The sequence below is a fragment of the Microcaecilia unicolor genome, chromosome 3, assembly GCF_901765095.1.
Source record: "Microcaecilia unicolor chromosome 3, aMicUni1.1, whole genome shotgun sequence".
Taxonomy (NCBI): domain Eukaryota; kingdom Metazoa; phylum Chordata; class Amphibia; order Gymnophiona; family Siphonopidae; genus Microcaecilia; species Microcaecilia unicolor.
Genome location: NC_044033.1, coordinates 223360175 through 223380951, shown reverse-complemented (window position 1 = coordinate 223380951; position 20777 = coordinate 223360175). Strand labels below are relative to the sequence as shown.

General features: G+C 41.8%; 1 protein-coding gene across 1 annotated transcript in view; it reads right to left on the bottom strand.

Annotated features, from left to right (window-relative positions):
- Nucleotides 1–2221: 2221 nt before the first annotated feature.
- The window catches only part of LOC115464405 (vomeronasal type-2 receptor 26-like), a 42929-nt gene continuing 24373 nt past the window's right edge, over nucleotides 2222–20777 (bottom strand). The window contains exons 4-6 of the mRNA XM_030194788.1: nucleotides 14853–15080; nucleotides 8278–8404; nucleotides 2222–3120 (exon numbers count right to left, since the gene is read on the bottom strand). Of these exons, the coding sequence (XP_030050648.1) occupies nucleotides 2222–3120; nucleotides 8278–8404; nucleotides 14853–15080 (1254 nt within the window). The remainder of the gene's footprint in view (nucleotides 3121–8277; nucleotides 8405–14852; nucleotides 15081–20777) is intronic.

The window sequence follows — 20777 nt, the reverse complement described above, 5'->3', positions numbered from 1 at the left end:
ATGTAATGATAAGGGTGAGGGTAATGCATTTGTTATACTGCCATTCTGTGGCTAACTGGTTATTTTCAGAAGCACTTAACTGCTTATCACTGCTGAAAATATGTGTTTAGCGATCTTAAAGAAGGCTATGTCATGGGCATTCTGGGGTAGTTTTGTGGGTGTGACTGGTTAAAGTAGAATATTCAGAACTTAACTAACTAACTAGGATAAGTGGATAAATAGTACCGCATAAATAGCAGTCCTATCTTTATCTGCTAACCCATGACCGGTTAAGTCTGAATATTGTCTTAACTGGTCATTTGCTTGCTGGCATTACAAAAACAGGAAATTCAATGACAAAGCTTACTCAAGGCCTGGCATCACAGAAATCCTATGAATTTCAAGTTTTAATTTTTATTTTTAAAATTCTTTATGGTTTAAGTCAGGGCTAACTGAAAGATTTTATGGCAATATAGACCACTCACAGAAATGTATGCTCAGTTCATGATTTGAAACTAATTAGACCATCAAGAAATGTCTGTCGATTGGTAGGTACAGAACAATGGACATTATTTGGTATAGAGGCTGAATTATGGAAATCCCTTCCAGGAGAGTTTATAGTACATTGCATTATCTAACTTACTCTATAATTTACTCTATCATTTATGAACTTTAATGCAAAACCACTTTGTATTTTTCATTCCGGAAATGGTGATCACCATTACGGCATAATGTAAGCCACATTCACCCTGCAAAAAGGAGGAGAAATGTGGGATACAAGTGCAACAAATAAATAAGTATCAGATTTATTCTTCTGAAAAGCCTGTATACTTCTAGGTGGATCACAATAACAAGAGCCCAAACAATAATCCAGGAATTACAATCTACATCATTATGAGAGATATACATTAGCCCACATTTTATTTATTTATTTATTGCATTTGTATCCCACATTTTCCCACCTTTTTGCGGGCTCAGTGTGGCTTACAATACGATATGAATGATGGAAATACAATTTGTTACAACTTGGTTATGGATTACATTGTGAAGAGTTATACATCATTCTTAAATTTAAAAGTTTGTAGATCTTTTTAAAAACTTAAGTAGTCTCTAAGAGCATGGACTGAAATAGGAAAGGAATTCCAAACTTATGTGCATCCATGTTTTATAATGCTGCCTAACTGTTTAATAGACTTAAATGAACCAACTGAAGGAAATTTTAAGGGAAAGGAATCTTGATATATTGCCTTTCTGAGGTTTTTACAACTACATTCAAAGCAGTTTACAAATATTCAGATACTTATTTTGAACCAGATGCCGTGGAGAGTTAAGTGACTTGCCCAGAGTCACCAAGAGCTGCAGTGGGAACTGAACTCAGGTCCCAAGGATCAAAGTCTACTGCACTAACCACCAGGCTACTCCTCCACTCCAACTGGACTTTATGCTAGTTGTATATTTAAAAGAGAGAAGAACCCAATAAAGTGGGATGGAGTACCTCATAAAAGGACTGAAAGACCGTAGAGTATAATTTAAAATAAGACCTCGCTACCACAGATAATGAATGACGTTTAAGAAAATATGGAGATATTGGTTTATCACAACATAGTGAAAAAAATTAGTCTAATTGCTAAATTTTGAACTGTCTGAAGTTTTTTCAAAATCATACTGTACATCCTATATATACAATGTTGCAATAATCTAACTTGGAAAGAAACAAATTTCTTTGTACTGCTCATAATTTTGTCAACAAAAAGAACTCTTTACAACTTTATTTAATGATCTATAACCAAATACAGACAATATACATGTCATTTTATAAGTTAAACTTATAAAGGTCTGCTTCCACCTGCCATGATCCATTGTGGCTGCTCGGAGGGGAGCACTTGGTTTCTACATGGCTTGGGCTAGAGGGAGAGGGAGGCTGGGAGGGGGATCATGGCAATAAAAGCACATTAAAAAATTTAATCGGGTGCTGGTCAATATTCAGTGCTGACACCTTCATCTCGTGGAGACGTACTTTCAAAATACTTAGACTTACAAAGTTACAATAGTAACCTGTAGAACTTTGTAAGTCTAAGTGCTTTGAAAATGAGCCCCGTTAGTGGCCTAATATATGACAGCTTTTGAGCTGGCCTAAATTAGGCCACTAAGCAATGAGGGTGATAGCATTGACTATTAAAGACACCCACAAATTTGAATGAACACAGCATATCTTCCAAAGAATGTCAAAAAAACATTCATTTCAGTTCTTTTTTGTAAGATATTTCCTGCTATTCATATCGGGCCTCAATAGGATAATGCAACATTTGGGCATAAAGATACATCCCAGCAGTCCAGCACTGGAAGCTTGTATGGCAAATATCTCCACTGCTACCATGTATTTTCCTCTTGTGCTCAAATATGTTGGGATAAAAGTCAACCAAACACTGCAGAACACCAACATGCTGAAAGTAATGTACTTGGCCTCATTGAAACTGTGGGGTAGATTTCTTGATAAGAACGCAGTGATGAAGCTGATACCAGTCAGAAATCCCAGAAAACCAAGAACACAGTAAAATGCAATCATTGATCCTTCATTACATTCTATTGCTATTGCCCCAGTTTCTGATTGCATATTATGATATGGGAATGGGGGAGCAGTAAACAACCAGATGAGACAGAGAGTAAATTGAAAAAGAGAGCAGGAAAGTATTATAGTATAGGAGATTCTGGAACCCATCCATTTCCGAAGCTTACTTCCAGGCTTGGTTGCATGAAAGGCCATAACCACAGTGATGGTTTTTGCCAGAATAGATGAGAGAGAGATTGAGAAAATCATCCCAAAGGTAGTCTGACGGAGAATGCAGGTCACGGGTTCAGGACGGCCAATGAAAATCAAAGAGCATAGAAAGCAGATCATAAGGGAGATGAGGAGGATATAGCTGATGCCCCGGTTATTGGCTCTCACAATAGATGTGTTTCGGTAATGAATGAGGATTCCCAGAATGATTGCATTGATAAAAGAGAAGAAAATGCTGCTGGTAGTCAAAGCCAACCCCAGAGCTTCTTCATAGGACAGAAAAATTATCAATTTGGGGATACAGGTATCTCTCTTATGATTGGACCAATGGTCTTCTCGACATTTCATACAGTTGTCCATATCTGAGGAAGATTAATATTGTCTCAATATCTCATAAACATCATTGGTTTTGGGATAGTGCATGAACATTAAATTAATTCTCTATACTTCAGGCTACAGCAGATAATGTTGTTCTATAATATCCTGATGTTTAGAATGGTGAAGCAGTTTTATTGCACATCAACCAGTTACAAATCGGAATCGGTATGTACTGTAGACAGACACTTTTCTAAGAATAATTTCAACTCATCTCACTAAATAAAAACTACATAGCTGCTATCTTACTCCTTTTTTTTCTTTTGTTTTGCATCTATTTTCTAGAAAGTGAGCAACATTAACACTGTAAGATTGATATCCAAAATGATTTAACCAGCCGTAAAAGGCTTCTGGTTGGTTAATTCATTTGTGCAGGGCTATCTGCTGATATTCAGTGGCACTGGCTGGTTAGTGGGTTCAAAAAGGGGGCACAGCTATAGGAGGGTCATGGGAGGATCAGGGGTGTTCCTTTAATTTATATGCATTATTATGCATTAAAGAGGGTCCATACCTAATTTAGGCAAAGGGATTTATAGCAAGTTTTTATTGGTGTAAATGATCACGCCTAAATGTATTTGTTTATCTTTCCACAAAGCGCTATTCTCTAAATGGCACCTAACTAAGCACTGGACCCATATGTGACACATTATACCTAGGCACGTCTAATGTTTGGATGCGGTTTATAGAATATGCTTAGGCTGAGTGGATGTGTATAGATTTATGTGCGGCTTTTACACTAGTGCAAAGCTGGTGTAAATGCCTGCACTTTGGGCATAGCCCTGAATAATATAACAACACACATAGATTTAATTGATGGAACAGACACATCCAAAGCTCCTTCTCTGACCACACCCCCCATGTGTGCTGCACCTATTAGATTTTATGCATGCCTTTTTTATAGAATACGCCTAGAAAGAAGCATGCGTAAATTCCAATTAAGTCCAATTAGAGATGAGAAGTGGTCATCATCGACCACTTACCATGATAAGGTGACTCATTAAACAATTTAGTAGCAAGTGTAAATTGGATGCTTGCACAAATTTACACGTGCTACTCTGCGCGCCATATATAAAATCTGGCAGTAAGTGCTATTTCTTTCAGCACTGATTTTTTTAAGCCTGTCACTTCTGCCACTTATGATTGGCTAAGGCTAGACAAAAAATGAATCCAGATAAATTGGAAATGTTAAATATGATAGAGTGTTTTCAGTGGCCTCTCACATTGATAATCAGGCGTTGGTTCCCAAAGAAGTACAGCTTGATTTGACGGTACAACCCAATCTTCTCTGTAGTTCAGCCAACTTATGGAAGCCTAGGATTGATTTAGCACCCCTGTCTTTTTCTATTTAGAAATATATAGCTGCAGTTTGCAAGTGTCAATTACCCCCAGGCTGGATAACTCTAATTCTTTGTACTAAGGATTACCATTGAGCATCTTATGTCAGTTGCAGCTGTTGCAGAATTCAACCAAAAATTGGTGGGCAAGAAGGCTGAGGATTTGAATTGGCTTTAGAAAAAATGGAGGAAACAGTTTAAACTTTCAGTTTTTGGCTGGAAGGGTTTGAGGGGGAGTCTTTTACTCAACTGTGGCAGTGTTTTTAGCACACGCTAATGATTAACATGCGCTAAATACTAGAGACACACATATATTCCTATGGGCATCTCTAGCATCTAGCATGCGATAAAAACGTTAAAAGACCACCTGAATGGTAGTGGTCAATAGGATGCTATCTGCATTCCTCACAGCAGAATCATCTAGCTGAACCATTCCTCCCGGTGATTCAGCTGGAGTATAAAGGGCCTTCAATTGTGTGGTTGCTGTGCAATTAGAAAACTTTCCACTGGAGCTTTTCTAGGAACAAAATCATTTGATTAGCCAGAAGGCATTTTGATCCTATCACGCAGTTATTGAGGTTTTGGCGGATAAGGCCTTTTTTGTAAATTCTGGGAGTTTTGGGGTTTATTAAGTATTTTGGGGCTAAATGTGAAGGGATGTTCATGGTGGAGTGATTTAAATTGATGACCGATTATGTTTTTGGCTGTAAACTGCATTGACCTTTCCATGGAACATAGTTTTATTTATTTATTTTAATTTATTTATTAGATTTGTATCCCACATTTTCCTGCATAGCAGTAGGCTCAATGTGGCTTACAGGGTCCGGAGAGGAGAGTACCAACTCTGGGAATATATACAGAGTGGAAAAACAATGGAAAAACAAAGTAACAGTAGGTGCAAGGAAGCTGATAAGATCCCAGAAAAGGACAAATATATAGTAGCATATAGAGAAAAGTAATCCCAATGAGGCTGCTAAGTCTCCTGGGATGGAACTACAGCTTCTAGTGAGCAATACAGAGTAGGATAAGGGTAGAAGTACATTTACTTATAAGTGGAGTGGTAAAATTCGTACAGTAAAATTCGTACAGTATGAAATATATGATTATAAATACATAAATTAAAAATAAATAAAACTGAGTATTGCTAATGATTTTAAACTGTACCGTTCAATATTACTGTTTGAGTTCTCTGGCATTAGAAGCTTCTTTGACTAAACAATATACAACTCAAAATACAGTGACTGCCTCTTGCTATTGTTGACAGGGTTTCAGATTTGTTAGCATTTGCCTGCTTTTAATCCTCTGATGCAGACACTCATTTTTCATTCCCATCGGGAGAGACAAGGAGAGATGGATGGTTGATAAGAGGATAACATAGCAGAAGAATTTCAATGTTTATAATGGAATTTTTTTTAAAAAAAACAGATCTTTGTTAAGTCCTGTGTTGTGGGAATTATTATTCAGGGCAATTTTCCTCAAACTACAAAATAAGAATGATCTCATCAAGAAAAATGGATGAGTATGACCAATACAGATTTTTTATTTTCCATAATGGTTTACATATGTCTGAGTTTCACACAGCAGGAGCTGTGGAGGGTCATTTTCGATATAACATCCATGTCCGAATCCAGACGTTTTTCTGAAAATATTTCAATCTAACGGTCTAACACACAGGCATAATCAAACGAGAAAAGCATCTAAATTTCATCTGTAAATACCATTTTTGGAGAAAAAAAAAAGGTCCCAGGAAAAAAACAGAGATAAACAAGCCATAGAGAGGTCTGTCTGGCAAAACTCCCACTGAACTGACCACACAGACATCCCAGCAGTGCAGAGAGGCAACCTAGTGTTCAGCGCAGTGAGCTTCACATAAGGGATCCAGGTACAATTCCCACATAAGCCTTTTCATATTGTATAGTGAACCTTCCAGGAACAGAGAAAACCTACTGTACTTAAAGGTCCACCACTTCCTCACCGCTGCAGTGAAAATAGTTCTGCTTCTCACCCTGCCCACAGTGTCTCTCTGTAATAGGAAGTTCCGCCCCAGCTCTTCCTGTTGCAGAGAGATGCTTTGGGCTGGGTGAGAAGCAGCACTGTTTTCAGTGCAGCCTGCAATGGTGAGGAGCTGCATAGGAGAGGGGGGCCCGCTGGAGTACCATGCTGGGAGAATGCGACTACAGCAGGGGGCATAGAAGAAACAGGAAGCAGATAAAAGACAGAGAGAAATATGCAGACCGGGGCGGGGGACATGGGAGAAAGAGGAAGCAGAAAAAGAAAAGAAGAAAGAGAAAGATTCAGACAGGGTGGGGAGGGGGCACAGAAGAAAGATGAAGCAGAAAAAAGAAAAGACAGACAGAAAGATGGAGACCACAGCAGGTGTCATGGGAGAAAGAGGAAGCAGAAAAAGATGACAGAGAGAAATATGTGACCCGGGGAGGGGGGGGGGGAGAAAGAGGAAAGAGAGAGATGTGGGGGGGGCAGGGAAGGATGCTGTAAATAGGGGAGGGAAGCAAAGGGAAGGAAAACAATGGTGATAATGAAAGAAGGGAAGGGAGGAGATGGCGCCTATTTAGGTGAGTAGAGGGTAAGGGAAGGGATGATTTGGTGCCCATGGAGGGGAGGGGAAGGAGATGATGCCTATGGAGTGGAGAGGAAGGGAAGGGAAAGGATGAGATGGTGCCCAGGGAGGGAGAGGGGAGGAAGGGATATGGTGCCCATTCATATCATGCGATAAATTGTGCAAATAAAAAATTTATTTGCACTCAATTGTACGATTGAAACTTTTAATTGATGTACAGCCCTAATATATATTTAAAAGCTCTAATTACTGACACATTAAATCTGGACTTAGTTCATGGGAAGGGAGGACATGGTGCCCATAGAATGGAGAGGAGGGCAGGGAAGGGAAGATGATAAAATAAAATCACCAGATAATAAAGGTACTAAAAAATACATATTATTTTGGTAAGGCTGCACAATTAGTGCTGCTACTCAGAGCTGCCAGGGGACAGGGAAATACATAATGTACCTGAATGTAGCTCACCTATAGCTACTACTGAGAAAGATGCCAGCTAAATCCAAATTGTGCGATTAGAAATTTTAAGCGATGGGTGTCCCTAATATATATATATTTGTAGCATTTATACCCCGCTCTTTCCCGCTCAATAGCAGGTTCAGTGCGACTTACAATGTATTGGTGGTACAATGTATGTGTGAAAAGTATCACAGAGATAACACAATTGTATAGAGAAGGATAAGAAGAAGAGATGTGGGGGGAATAGAAGTGGGGGAAGGATTGAGGTATGGTTAATGTAGTATTTCTGTGTTCCAGGAAAACTCGCCCAGCTGTCGCAGAGCCATGTATTTATTGTCACATCTTTGGGGGATGGGAGGGGTCAGTGACTATTGGAGGATTTAGGGGGAGTCATGCCTTCATCCCTACAATGTTCAGTTGATCATTTAAGGCAACTTTTTCAGACTTATTCATGACTAGAAAAAGTCTAGATAAAAACGTATTTCTATTCTGCCCTGGACCTTTTTTTTCTGTGCCATTATAGCAGAAAAACATCCAGATCTAAAGTCAAACCAAGTCTCACCTAAAGCATACCTACAAGATGCCCCCATGCAATTTAGATGAACTGCAGAATGAAACATCCCAATTCTGAGTTTTGAAAATCATGAGTTAGGTATTTTGGTGAGAAAAGGGTCCATCTATCACTTTGTGCCACTTTTGAGAAGTTTTTCTCTTTTGAAAATAAGCACTATAGCAACTAATCCACATTCACTGGCATGTCACATGATACCACTCACCGCTTTGGTTTGAGATTTCTCCCTGTGGACATGGAATACAGTCAAAGCAGCAGATGGGCTCTCCTTTCCTGGTTAATTTCATGAAGCCAGGAGGGCAACTCTCACTGCATTTGGCTTGAGGAGGTGTCTGAATAATGAAAGAAAAATCTGGGTAATTTGACATAACCTTCACCAATGATTGTTAAAATGCAGTTTGCTATATCTGTCCACCTATGGAACAATTCATGCTTTCAAGCATCAGGAATCTGAAATTTCGCTTGAAATGGCAATGTCATGTGTACTGATCTTTCTTATTTTACAGGTTTCTGTGACAGAACAGTGTGTAAAATGCTTGTAAAATGTACTGGGTATTTCCTGCAGTGTATTTCTCTAGTTTGTCCAGCAGGTGGTGCATGTTTATGTTTCGAAGCTGCTGCAGATCCACGACTAATCTTTTTGTTTAAGCCTTTTGGAAGGGCAGTCTGCAGTATACTTTTAAAACTTCCTGACTGGGCTCTGACTGGCCCAGAAGCTTTTTTCATTTGGACTGTAGTGCTTTTTCCTCCGTCTCAACTCTGGAGAAGAGAGAGAGAAGGCTGTTTGCTGAAGCCCTGTAAAACTGCTATATTTGATAACTGGTGAGCAGCTATATATCCTGATCTCCCCAAGTACTTTCTAAAAATATTATTTATTTATTTGTTGCTTTTGTATCCAACATTTTCCCACCTATTTGCAGGCTCAATGTGGCTTACAATGTTCCGTAATGGCATTCCCCAATCCAGAGTAAAAGATACAATTGATATTACAAAAAACATGGATAACATAATAAAATTAAGCAATCAGGTATAGGGAGAAAACATTCAAAATATCAGGTAAATAGTAATGCATTACAATTCCCATTATGGATCATTGTGGTATGCCTTGTTGACGAGATAAGTCTTCAGTGATTAAATAAACACAATTGTTTCTTCACCCTGCTTGCCTGGACTGATAAAGAATCATGTTGGTTTGTGTGTTGGATCTGTGAGTGCTTTCTGGGAACTGTGGGACCACTAGGACTGAAGCTTCAGGAACCTATAAATCACTGGGGATAATTTGAGAGTGGGAGACTCGCCCAAATGTGATTGTGACCCAGTCGGTGGAAGGAGGGTGCTAGTGTAGAGTATAAGTGACAGCTGCAGGTGGACCTGAGCTTAATGAGAGAGAGCAGGAAAAAAAATGCACATTGTCCCCTTCAACTCCTAAGCAGCTTTTAGATCAAAGGAAAAAACACCTGAATAAAAATGCTAAAAGCCGAAAAAATAAGATGGGAGAGTTAGCATATATAGCACTAAATGCTGAGGTAGATATAATAGGCATCTCAGAGACTTGGTGGAAAGAGGACAATCAATGGGTCACTGTGTTAACAGGGTACAAAATGTATCGCAATGATAGAGAGGATCAAATTGGAGGGGGGGGGGTGGCACTATATGTTAAAGAGGGAATTGAGTCAAATAAAATAAACATTCCACATGACGCAGATAGCAGTGTGGAATAATTATAGATAAAAATTCCATGTGTGAAGGGAAAGAGTATTCTTCTAGGGCTGTAGTACCGTCCGCTGAGACAGAACGAACAGACGGATGAAGAACTATTTACAGAGATTAGGAAAGTTGGCAAATTGGGCAATGCTATAATAATGGGTGATTTCAATTACCCTGAAATTGACTAGATAAATGTTACGTCAGGGAGTGCCAGGGATATGTAATAAATGACTACTTTTTGGAGCAACTGGTCCAGGAACCGATGAAAGGGGGAGCCATTTTGCATCTGGTCCTTGGTGGCGTGCAGCGCATTGTGTGAGAGGTGGCAGTGTTGGGTCCCCTGGGAAACAGTGATCATAACATGATCAAATTTGAGTACTATCTGGGATGAACCCGCAAAAGAAATGTACTGTAGCTGCATTTAATTTTCGAAAGGGTGACTATAATAAAATGAAGAAAATGGTTAAAGTGAAACTAAAAGGATTGGCTACAAATGTTAGGACACTAACCTGCTTATAATCGAAAGAGAAAAACGCCTATATTGAGACCCAAATCGGGAGATGGGCGTCTTTCTCCCGTGGGCGCCCAAATCGGTATAATCGAAAGCCGATTTTGGGCATTTCCAACTGCAATCCGTCGCAGGAACGAATAAAGTTGACGGGGGCGTGTTGGAGGTGTGGTGGAGGCGGGGCTGGGGCGTGGTTATCAGCCAAGGAGAGATGGGCGTCTTTAGCTGATAATCAAAAAAAAATTTGGATCACTTTTTTTGGACCCTTCTTTTTCACGAACAAGTCCCAAAAGAGTGCCCCAACTGCCCAGATGACCACTGGAGGGAATCAGGAATGACCTCCCTGGACTCCCCCAGTGGTCACTAACCCCCTCCCACCAAAAAAACGCCACTTTAAAAACACCTTTTCTGTTATGCGCACTGCAGAATCACATCAGCAGTGCATTGTGGTGGGTGTAGGGTATTGGGCTCCATAATTCCACGAGCTTGTGGCAAATGCTCACGATGTTGGTAGTTGGTAGGCTGTACTCCCAGAGTGCTTTTTCCCCTGCTAACTGGGTCAGAGGGTGTCCAGTTTTGTTTCCGGTAGTCCATGAGGTAGTGGCCATTTTTGTAAGCCAAATTTAGATCCCTTTCATGTGTTAGCCACATTAGAGAACTTAGTTCTTACCTTGAATGTGGCTGAAAGAGGGCATTATGCAGCATTCTGCCAGCTCTGACCTACTGCTAATCTCAGTACCAGGGAGACTCGTTGCCAGTGGGGCACAACCTCTGATCTGCAGTTAACTGTGAGTAAGCATGCTTATTCCAACAAAGGACGTTTTCGGAGAGATTAGTCTTCAGGTGTCAACTGGTGTGCCAATGTTATACAGTAGCAACAAGTCCTAGAGGCCTGCGTGTATGCAGGTCCCTGGAGCACTTTTAGTGGGTACCGCAGTGCACTTCAGCCAGGTGGACCCAGGCCCACCCACCCTACCTGTAACACTTGTGCTGGTAAATGGGAGGCCTCCAAAACCCACTGTACCCACATGTAGGTGCCCCCTTCACCCCTAAGAGCTATGGTAGTGTTGTACATTTGTGGGTAGTGGGTTTAGGGGGAGGGGGTTGGGTGCTCAGCACCTGTGGTAAGGGAGCTATGCATGTGGGAGCTTTTTCTGAAGTCCACCACACTGACCTCTAGGGTGCCCAGTTGGTGTCCTGGCATATCAAGGGGGCCAGTGTACTATGAATCCTGGCCCCTCCCATGATCAAATGGCTCGGATTAGGACGTTTTGAGCTGGGCGTTTTTAGTTTCAATTATCGCTAAAAAAAACCATTTTTTTTCGAAAATACGGTTCGGCCCGCCCCTTCACTGACCCGTTCTCGAAGATAAATGCCCATGGAGATAGGCGTTTGCGTTTGATTATGCCCCTCCACATCAGGCAATGACATTATTCAACTTCACTATCTTGGAAGCCCAGTCCAGATGCATTTCAGGTATTTGCAAAGGTGGAAAGAAGAGACAACGTCAGCCTGCATTGTTAAAAGGTGAAGTAAGAGAGTACATTACAGCCAAAACACTGTCCTTGAAAGAATGGAAAAAGGACCCAAATGAAGAAAATAAGAAGCAACATAAGCACTGGCAAGTCAGATGCAATGCATTAATAAAGAAGGCTAAAAGAGAATATGAAGAGAAACTTGCCACAAAGGCTAAATCTCACAGTAACAACTTTTTCAGGTACATCAGAAGGAGAAAGTCTATGAGGGAATCCGTGTGACCGTTAGATAACGAAGGAACAAAAGGGGCGCTCAGGGAAGACAAGGCCATAGCAGAGAAACTGAATGAATTCTTTGCTTCTGTCTTTATGGAAGAAGATGTAAGAAATCTGCCTGTACCGGAAATAGTTCTCAAGGGTGATGATGAGGAGGAATTGAAAGAAATCTCAGTGAACCTTGAAGATGTACTGAGCCAAATTGAAAAATTAAAGAGTAGTAAATCATCTGGACTGGATGTCATACATCCAAGGGTATTCAAAGAATTCAAGCATGTAATTGCTGATTTGCTGTTAGAAATATGTAACCTCTCGTTAAAATCATCCATAGTACTTGAAGATTGGAGGTTGGCCAATATAGCAACAATTTTTAAAAAGGGTTCTAGGGGTGATCTGGGAAATTATAGACCGGTAAGCCTGATGTTGGTGCCGGGCAATATAGTTAAAACCATTATAAAGAATAAAATTATAGAACACGTAGACAAACATGGTTTAATGGGACAGAGTCAGCATGAGTTCAGCCAAGGGAAGTCTTGCCTCACCAATTAGCTTCTTTTCTTTGAAGGCATGAATAAACATGTGGATTAAGGTGAGACAGTGGATGTAGTGTATCTAGATTTTCATAACGCTAATGATAAAGTTCCTCATGAGAGACTCCTGAGAAAATTAAACAGTCATGGGATAGGAGGCAAGATTCTGGTGTGGATTAGCAATTGGTTGTTGGACAGAAAACACAGGATAGGGTTAAATGGCCATTTATTTCAGTGGAGGAGAGTGGAGTGCAGCAGGGATCTGTGCTGGGACCAATACTATTTAACATATTTATAAATGATATAGAAATCGGAACGACGAGTGAGGTGATCAAATTTGCAGATGACGTAAAACTATTCAAGGTTGTTAAAACTTGTGCGGACTGTGAAATATTGCAGGAAGACCTTAGGAAACTGGAAGACTGGGTGTCCAAATGGCAGATGAAATTTAATGTGACAAATGCAAGGTGATGCACATTGCAAAAGAATAATCCAAATTACAGTTACCTGATGCTAGGGTCCACCTTGGGGGTCAGCGCTTAAGAAAAAGGTCCGTGTGTCATTGTAGATAATACGCTGAAATCTTCTGCTCGGTGTGCAGCAATGGCCAAAAAAGCAAACAGGATGCTAGGAATTATTAGGAAAGGGATGATGAATAAGACCAAAAATACTATAATGCCTTAGTATTCCTCCATGGTGCGTCTGCACCTTGAGAATTGTGTTCAGTTCAGATCGCCGTATCTCAAAAAAGATATCGCAAAATTAGAAAAGGTTCAAAGAAGAGTGACTAAAATGATAAAGGGGATGGAACTCCTCTCAAGTTAGGTTAGGGCTCTACAGCTTGGAAAAGACACAGCTGAGGAGAGATTTGATTGAGGTGTTTAAAATCCTGAGTGGCGTAGAACAAGAAGTAAATTGATTTTTTTACTTGTTCCAAAAGTACAAAGACTAGGGGACACTCAAGGAAGGTACATGGAAATACTTTTAAAACAAATAGGAGGAAATATTTTTTCACTCAACGAATAGTTAAGCTCTGGAACTCTTTGCCAGAGGAGGTGGTAACAGTGGTTATCCTACCTGGGTTTGAAAAAGGTTTGGACAAATTCCTGGAGAAAAAGTCCATAGTCTGCTATTGAGACAGACATGGGAAAGCAACTGCTTGCCTGGGATTTGTAGTATGGAGTGTTGCCACGATTTGAGTTTCTGCCAGGTACTTGTGACCTGGCTTGGCCACTGTTTGGAAAACAGAATACTGGGCTAGACGGACCATTGGTCTGATCCAGAATGGCTACTCTTATGTTCTTATGTAAGTGGCAGTGTTGTAACCCCAGGTGGGTGGCTAGGCATTTTGTGACATTTAAAATTGAAGCCCCTCCTTACTAAGCTGTTCACATCCACTCATGCTGCACCCTTCTTCCTTTCAATAATTCAGAACAGTCCCAAGTCTATGTTATAGGAAAAAAATGTGCAATCTTTCTAAGAGTTCAACTAGCCACTGCAACTGCCACGGCACAATGGGCTACTCTCTCATGGACTACCAGAAAATTTGTGTGTGGGGAGGTGGAAGATGGGAGGGATTGGGGCCATTAGACCACCAGGGCATTTTTTTAATGTTAGTGGAAGGAGGGTTAGGTCAGGTTGGAGTCATTGTTAAGCTGGGGAGGGGGATTGTTTAGATAGGGTTTTGACTGGTATATGAAGCAGTCCAGAGAATGGTAGTTAGGTTGAACAGAAAGAAGGGGTGCTGTTAGACAATGATCTTCTCAACCAACTCTTCTATGCTGCCCCACACCTGGTGAAAAGTTTCCCTTGGCTAGGGAAATTGACCACATTAGCATATTTTTAAATGTTAATGCCTGTAGTGAAACCCATTGCTTGGATATTAAAAATGAGTTAAAGCCACGTCAGTGCTTTGTGAATCTACCCCCTTTAGTCCAGACCCTTCTTCTATACCACTTTAAACATTCAGAACCTTACCCCTTAGATCCAACAAAGACCGCCATATCTGGTGCAATTTTCATAGACTTTTGTCTATCTAGCTAAATCTTTACTTAGACAAATAAATCAGTTGAAAACTGATTTTCTCCTCTCTAAACTAGTCTCTTTTTGAACTTTTCTAATATCCTCATCCAGAGTTGTTCATTATCAATTCAAAAACTAATTGCAAGGTCTAATGCTCTATTATTTTTGCACCAGGTAAAATTGTGATAATACAGTTAACAACATGTATGATGCAACATGGTCCAGTGTCTTCCTTCATTCTCTAATATTTCTTAAATCTGACCTGGTTGGATTTACTGTCCCATAGAATTGCCTTCTCATTGATGATGAAATCCTGCCCTTGGGAAGCATAAGTATTATAACTTCCAACAATTTCACGATGCTGCTCTCCATTGGGTAAATAGGCCACATTTATAATATTGTAGTCAGTGTTCAGTTCCCTATTCTTATTAAAAAAGATCTCTTCATCCAGATTGTTCTTAAAGTGGACGTTCCTCAGATAATGATGAAGCTAAAAATTAGAATTTCAATAGTGAACTTATTTGTCGTTAACTTCCAACAACATATTTCTGCTCAACTTTATTGTTATTAGTATTATTAATATTATTATATAATTATATACACAAGCTACCAGATTTTAGAGATTGGATGTAGATCTCTAGGTATTGGTTCAAAGAAGAGCAACGAAAATGATAAAGGGGATGGAACCCTCTCATATGAGGAAAGGCTACAAACGTTAGGACTCTTCAGTTTGAAATAGAGACAGCTGAGGGAAGATATGATTGACGTCTACAAAATCGTGAGTAGTGTTGAACTAGTAGAAGTGAATTGATTTTTTTACTCTTTCAAAAAGTACAAAGACTAGGGGACACTCAATGAAGTTACATGGAAATATTTTTTCACTTGGCAGATAGTTAACTACTACTACTACTATTTAGCATTTCTATAGCGCTACAAAGCGTACGCAGTGCTGCACAAACATAGAAGAAAGACAGTCTCTGCTCAAAGAGCTTACAATCTAATAGACAAAAAATAAATAAAGTAAGCAAATCAAATCAATTAATGTGAACGGGAAGGAAGAGAGGAGGGTAGGTGGAGGCGAGTGGTTACAAGTGGTTACGAGTCAAAAGCAATGTTAAAGAGGTGGGCTTTCAGTCTAAATTTAAAGGTGGCCAAGGATGGGGCAAGACGTAGGGGCTCAGGAAGTTTATTCCAGGCGTAGGGTGCAGCGAGGCAGAAGGCGCGAAGTCTGGAGTTGGCAGTAGTGGAGAAGGGAACAGATAAGAAGGATTTATCCATGCAGCGGAGTGCACGGGAAGGGGTGTAGGGAAGGACGAGTGTGGAGAGATACTGGGGAGCAGCAGAGTGAGTACATTTATAGGTTAGTAGAAGAAGTTTGAACAGGATGCGAAAACAGATAGGGAGCCAGTGAAAGGGTCTTGAGGAGAGGGGTAGTATGAGTAAAGCGACCCTGGCGGAAGATGAGACGGGCAGCAGAGTTTTGAACCGACTGGAGAGGGGAGAGGTGACTAAGTGGGAGGCCAGCAAGAAGCAGATTGCAGTAGTCTAAACGAGAGGTGACAAGGGTGTGGATGAGGGTTTTGGTAGAGTGCTCGGAAAGAAAGAGGCAGATTTTACGGATGTTGTAAAGAAAGAAACGACAGGTCTTGACAATCTGCTGGATATGAGCAGAGAAGGAGAGAGAAGAGTCAAAGATGACCCCAAGGTTTCGAGCTGAGGAGACAGGGAGAATGAGAGAGCCATCAACAGAAATAGAAAACGGGGGGAGCGGGGAGGTGGGTTTGTGGGGGAAATGAGAAGCTCGGTTTTGGTCATATTTAATTTCAGGTGGCATTGAGACATCCAGACAGCAATGTCAGACAAGCACGCTGAAACTTTGGTTTGGATGCAAGGTGAGATATCAGGGGTAGAAAGGTAGATTTGGGAGTCATCAGCATAGAGATGGTAGGAAAAGCCATGGGATGAGATTAATGAACCAAGGGAAGAAGTGTAGATAGAAAAGAGGAGGGGACCAAGAACAGAACCCTGAGGTACACCGACAGGCAGAGGGATAGAAGTAGAAGAGGATCCACCAGAGTGAACACTAAAGGTGCGGAGGGAAAGGTAGGAAGAGAACCAGGAAAGGACAGAGCCCTGGAATCCAAGTGAGGACAGGGTATCGAGAAGTATGCTGTGATCGACAGTGTCAAAAGCAGTGGAAAGATCAAGAAGAATGAGGATGGAATATTGACCTGGATTTAGCCAGTAACAGGTCATTGGAGACTTTAGTAAGCGCAGTTTCGGTTGAGTGGAGAGGGTGAAAACCAGATTGTAGTGGGTCAAGAATAGCATGTGAGGAGAGAAAATCAAGGCAGTGGCGGTGAACAGCACGCTCAAGTAATTTGGAGAGAAAAGGAAGGAGGGAGATGGGTCGGTAATTAGAGGGACAAGTAGGGTCGAGTGAAGGCTTCTTAAGGAGACGTGTGACCACAGCATGTTTAAAGGCAGCAGGGACAGTCGCAGTGGAAAGTGAGAGGTTGAGAATGTGACAGATAAAAGGAATAAGAGCAGGAGAGATGGCATTAAGATGGTGGGTGGGAATGGGATCAGAGGAACAGGTGGTACATTTTGAGGAAGAAAGGAGAAGTGTAGTTTCCTCAATAGTAACTTCAGGAAAGGAGGAACGGGAATGAGGGGAAGGAGAGAGAGGGGAACGGACTAGTGGAGGGAGAGGTGATGAGGTAGAGAAAGCAAGGTTTATCTTTTGAACCTTGTTGTGAAAGAATTCAGCAAGGGTCTGAGGAGATAATAAAGGGGGGGTTGGGGGAGGGGGGCACCTTGAGGAGAGAGTTCAATGTGGTGAAGAGAAGTCGAGGATTAGAGCCAAGAGAGTTGGTCAGTTGGATATAATAATCCTGTTTGGCACGTAAAAGAGCAGATTGGAAGGAGGTCAGCATGAACTTAAAGTGTAAGAAATCAGCAAGGGCCCGAGATTTCCACCAGAGGCGTTCGGCGGAGCGGGTACAGGAACGTAGGTAGCGGATATTAGAAGTCAGCCAAGGTTGGGGTTTTGTACGCCTTACAGGGCGGGTCATCAAAGGTGCAAGAGTGTCTAAGGCAGAGATAAAGTATTGTTGTAAGAAGAAACAGCCTCGTTGACAGACGTGGATGGTGCCACAGTAGAGAGGAGGTTTGAAACATGGGAGGATAGAGATGAAGGGTCAATATCGTGAAGATTCCTAGATAAATTAGATAAGATAGGACGGGACTGGGAGGGAGGAGATTTAAGTGTGAAAGTTGTAAGATGGTGATCAGAGGAGGGAAGATCAGAGGCAAGGAAACTAGAGGGTGAACAGTTGGAGGAGAAGATGAGATCAAGACAGTGACCATTTTGATGAGTGGGGGAGGTGGAGCATAGTTGGAGATTAAAGGAGGACGTTAAAGCGAGTAACTTGGAAATATAAGAGTTGGAAGGATCATTAGCAGGAATATTAAAGTCACCAAGGATGAGAGAGGGGGAGGAAGAATCATGGAAGAAGGCAAGCCAGGCGTCAAAGTCACTGAGAAAGGATGAAAGGGACTTATCAGGGGGACGATAAATGACCGCTATTCGAAGAGGCAGAGGAGAGAAAAGGCGGATAGAGTGGACTTCAAAGGAGGAAAAACAGTGAGATTGAGGTGGAAGAAGGGGTTGAAATCTGGAGGAGGGAGAGAGAAGTAGTCCAACACCGCCCCCATGGCCAGCAGGGCGAGGAGTATGTGAAAATAGATAACCGCCATGGCACAGGGCTGCGACTGAAGCAGAGTCATCAGGGCAGAGCCAGGTTTCTGTTATGGCGAGCAGATGGAGGTGACGTGAGATAAAGAGGTCCTGGATATAGGTGAGTTTGTTACAGATAGAGTGGGCATTCCATAGGACACAAGAGAAGGGCAGAGAAGAGGAGGGGAGTAGAGAAATAGAGATGAGGTTAGAGAGGTCGCGGTGAGATCTGTAGAGTTGAGATAATAGTTGGTGAGGGGGGCCAGGATTGGGATTGATGTCACCGGCTGAGAGTAAGAGGAGTAAAAGAGAGCGGAGGAGAGTAGGAGAGGTGTGGCCACGAAAGCGTCGAAGGCGAGAGGTATTTAGGTGGAATGGGGAAGGCAAAATGGAGGGAAGAAAGAGGCGGAGATTAAAAGCCAAGAGGGAGGAAGAGGGTAGGAGAGAAGGTGAGGTGATGAAGTCGATGGATGGGCAGTGAGTTCCTGTAGCGGAGAGAGGTAGGGGGAGAGGGAAAAGATTAGGAAGGGACAGGGCTAGGAAGAGAATGTGAATAGGGGCCATAAATGACTGAGGTACTTTAGCAACTGAGAAGAAGATTAGATGTAAAGAGAAAAATGCCCCCTGGAGCGGAGGCCCTGAGTGGATTGGAGTGGACCTGGAGAAGGCTGTAAGGATATGCAGATGAGCTGCAAGTCTTCCACAGCACCTGAAAGGCAGCCGGTGGTAGAGCTGGGCACCTCTCAGCTGAGGAAAGGCTTACCAGGGGTTAGGCCGAAGCCAGCATTCCTCCCCCTGAGGGTCGCCTGATCTGGTACTCATTGCTAGAGAATGTGGTCACAGTGGTTAGATATCTGGGGTTAAAAAAAGTTTGGAAAAGTTCATACTCTGCTACTGAGACAGACATGGGGAAGCCACTGCTTGCCCCAGGAATGGTAGCATGGAATGTTGCTACTATTTGTGTTTATGCCTTGTACTTGTGAACTGAATTGACCACTGTTGGAAACAGGATACTGGACTAGATGGACCATTGGTCTGACCCAGTTCTTAGGTATCATCAGTAGTGCTGCTATTTGAAGTGGACACTACTGTAACTTCATCTGAACGTAAAACTGAGAGACACTTTGAACTGAAACCAGTTTTTGGAAAATAATGGGATACAAGAATGCATAAATAAATAAATAAATAAATATATAAATCAATAAATAACACAAGGAAGGACAACCACAGTCCTCGAGGTCCACACACCAGTCGGGTTCTCAAGATCTCCACAATGAATATACATATGTTTGATTTGCATGTAATGGTTCCTCTATATGCAAATATATCATATGCATATCTGTTGTGGACATCTTGAAAACCTAACTGGGTTGTGGTTCTCGAGGAATGTGGTTGCCTAATGTGTTTAGATACTGGTCCAGATTATTGGGGGTTGCACCAAAGGTGTTGATTACTATTAGCATTACTGTTGCCTTTTTCCTCTACAGACCAATTTTAGGTGGGCCTGAACCCAAAGTGGGTGGGCACAAAATTTTCTCTCTATCCCCCTCCTTCAGCAAAATTTAGTCACACTTTTCAGTGAGCTTTCAGAGGCCAAAACCTCCTGCCTCAGGTCAGTATAATGCTGTTACGGTATCCTCTCCTGACCTAAGGAAGGAAGTATTGGTTTCTGAAACTTTATTAACACAGGTACCATATTATTTTATCCTAAATTAAAAAATAAAATTATTTTTTTTACCTTTGTTGTATGGCCATTTACTTTTTCTCATTGTGTTGCTCCCAGTCTCTAGATTCTGCTTTCCTTCGTCTTTCTCTTGCCAGGGTTTTCTGTCCATTCATCACCTATGGCTTTTCATCTTTTCCTCACCCTTGTTCACCACATGCCCCTTCCTCTTATTCTCCAGTCTTTCCCTGCTCTGCCCTCTCCCTCTTTCCATCCAGCAGCTCCCTTCTTTCTCTCCCCATCCTTCCAGTGTCTCCCCTCTTTCTTTGCATTCAGCGTCTCCTTTTTCTCCCTATCCTTCCATCCAGTGTCTTCCCTCTTTCTCTCCTTATCCTTCCACTCATCTACCCTCTCTCCTGATCCTTCCATCTAGTGTCTCTATCTCCCCTCTCCTTCTATCCAGTGTCTATCTCTCTACCCTTTTCTGTTCAGTCTCCTCCCTCTCTCCACATCCTTCTAGTTTCTCCCCTTTCTCTCTGCATCCTTTCATCCATCTCCCCTCTTTCTCTCCCTATCCTCCCATGTCCAGCAGCTCTCTTTCCTCTAGTCCCTTCTTCCTCTTCCTTCCTTGTCCAGCAGCTCTCCAGCCCCTTCCTCCTCTCCCTCCCATGTCCAGCAGCTCTCTCCCTTCCATCCAATCCCCTCCTCCTCTCCATCCCATGTCCAGCAGCTCTCTCCCTTCCCTCTAGTCTCTTCTTCCTCTTCCTCCCTTGTCCAGCAGCTCT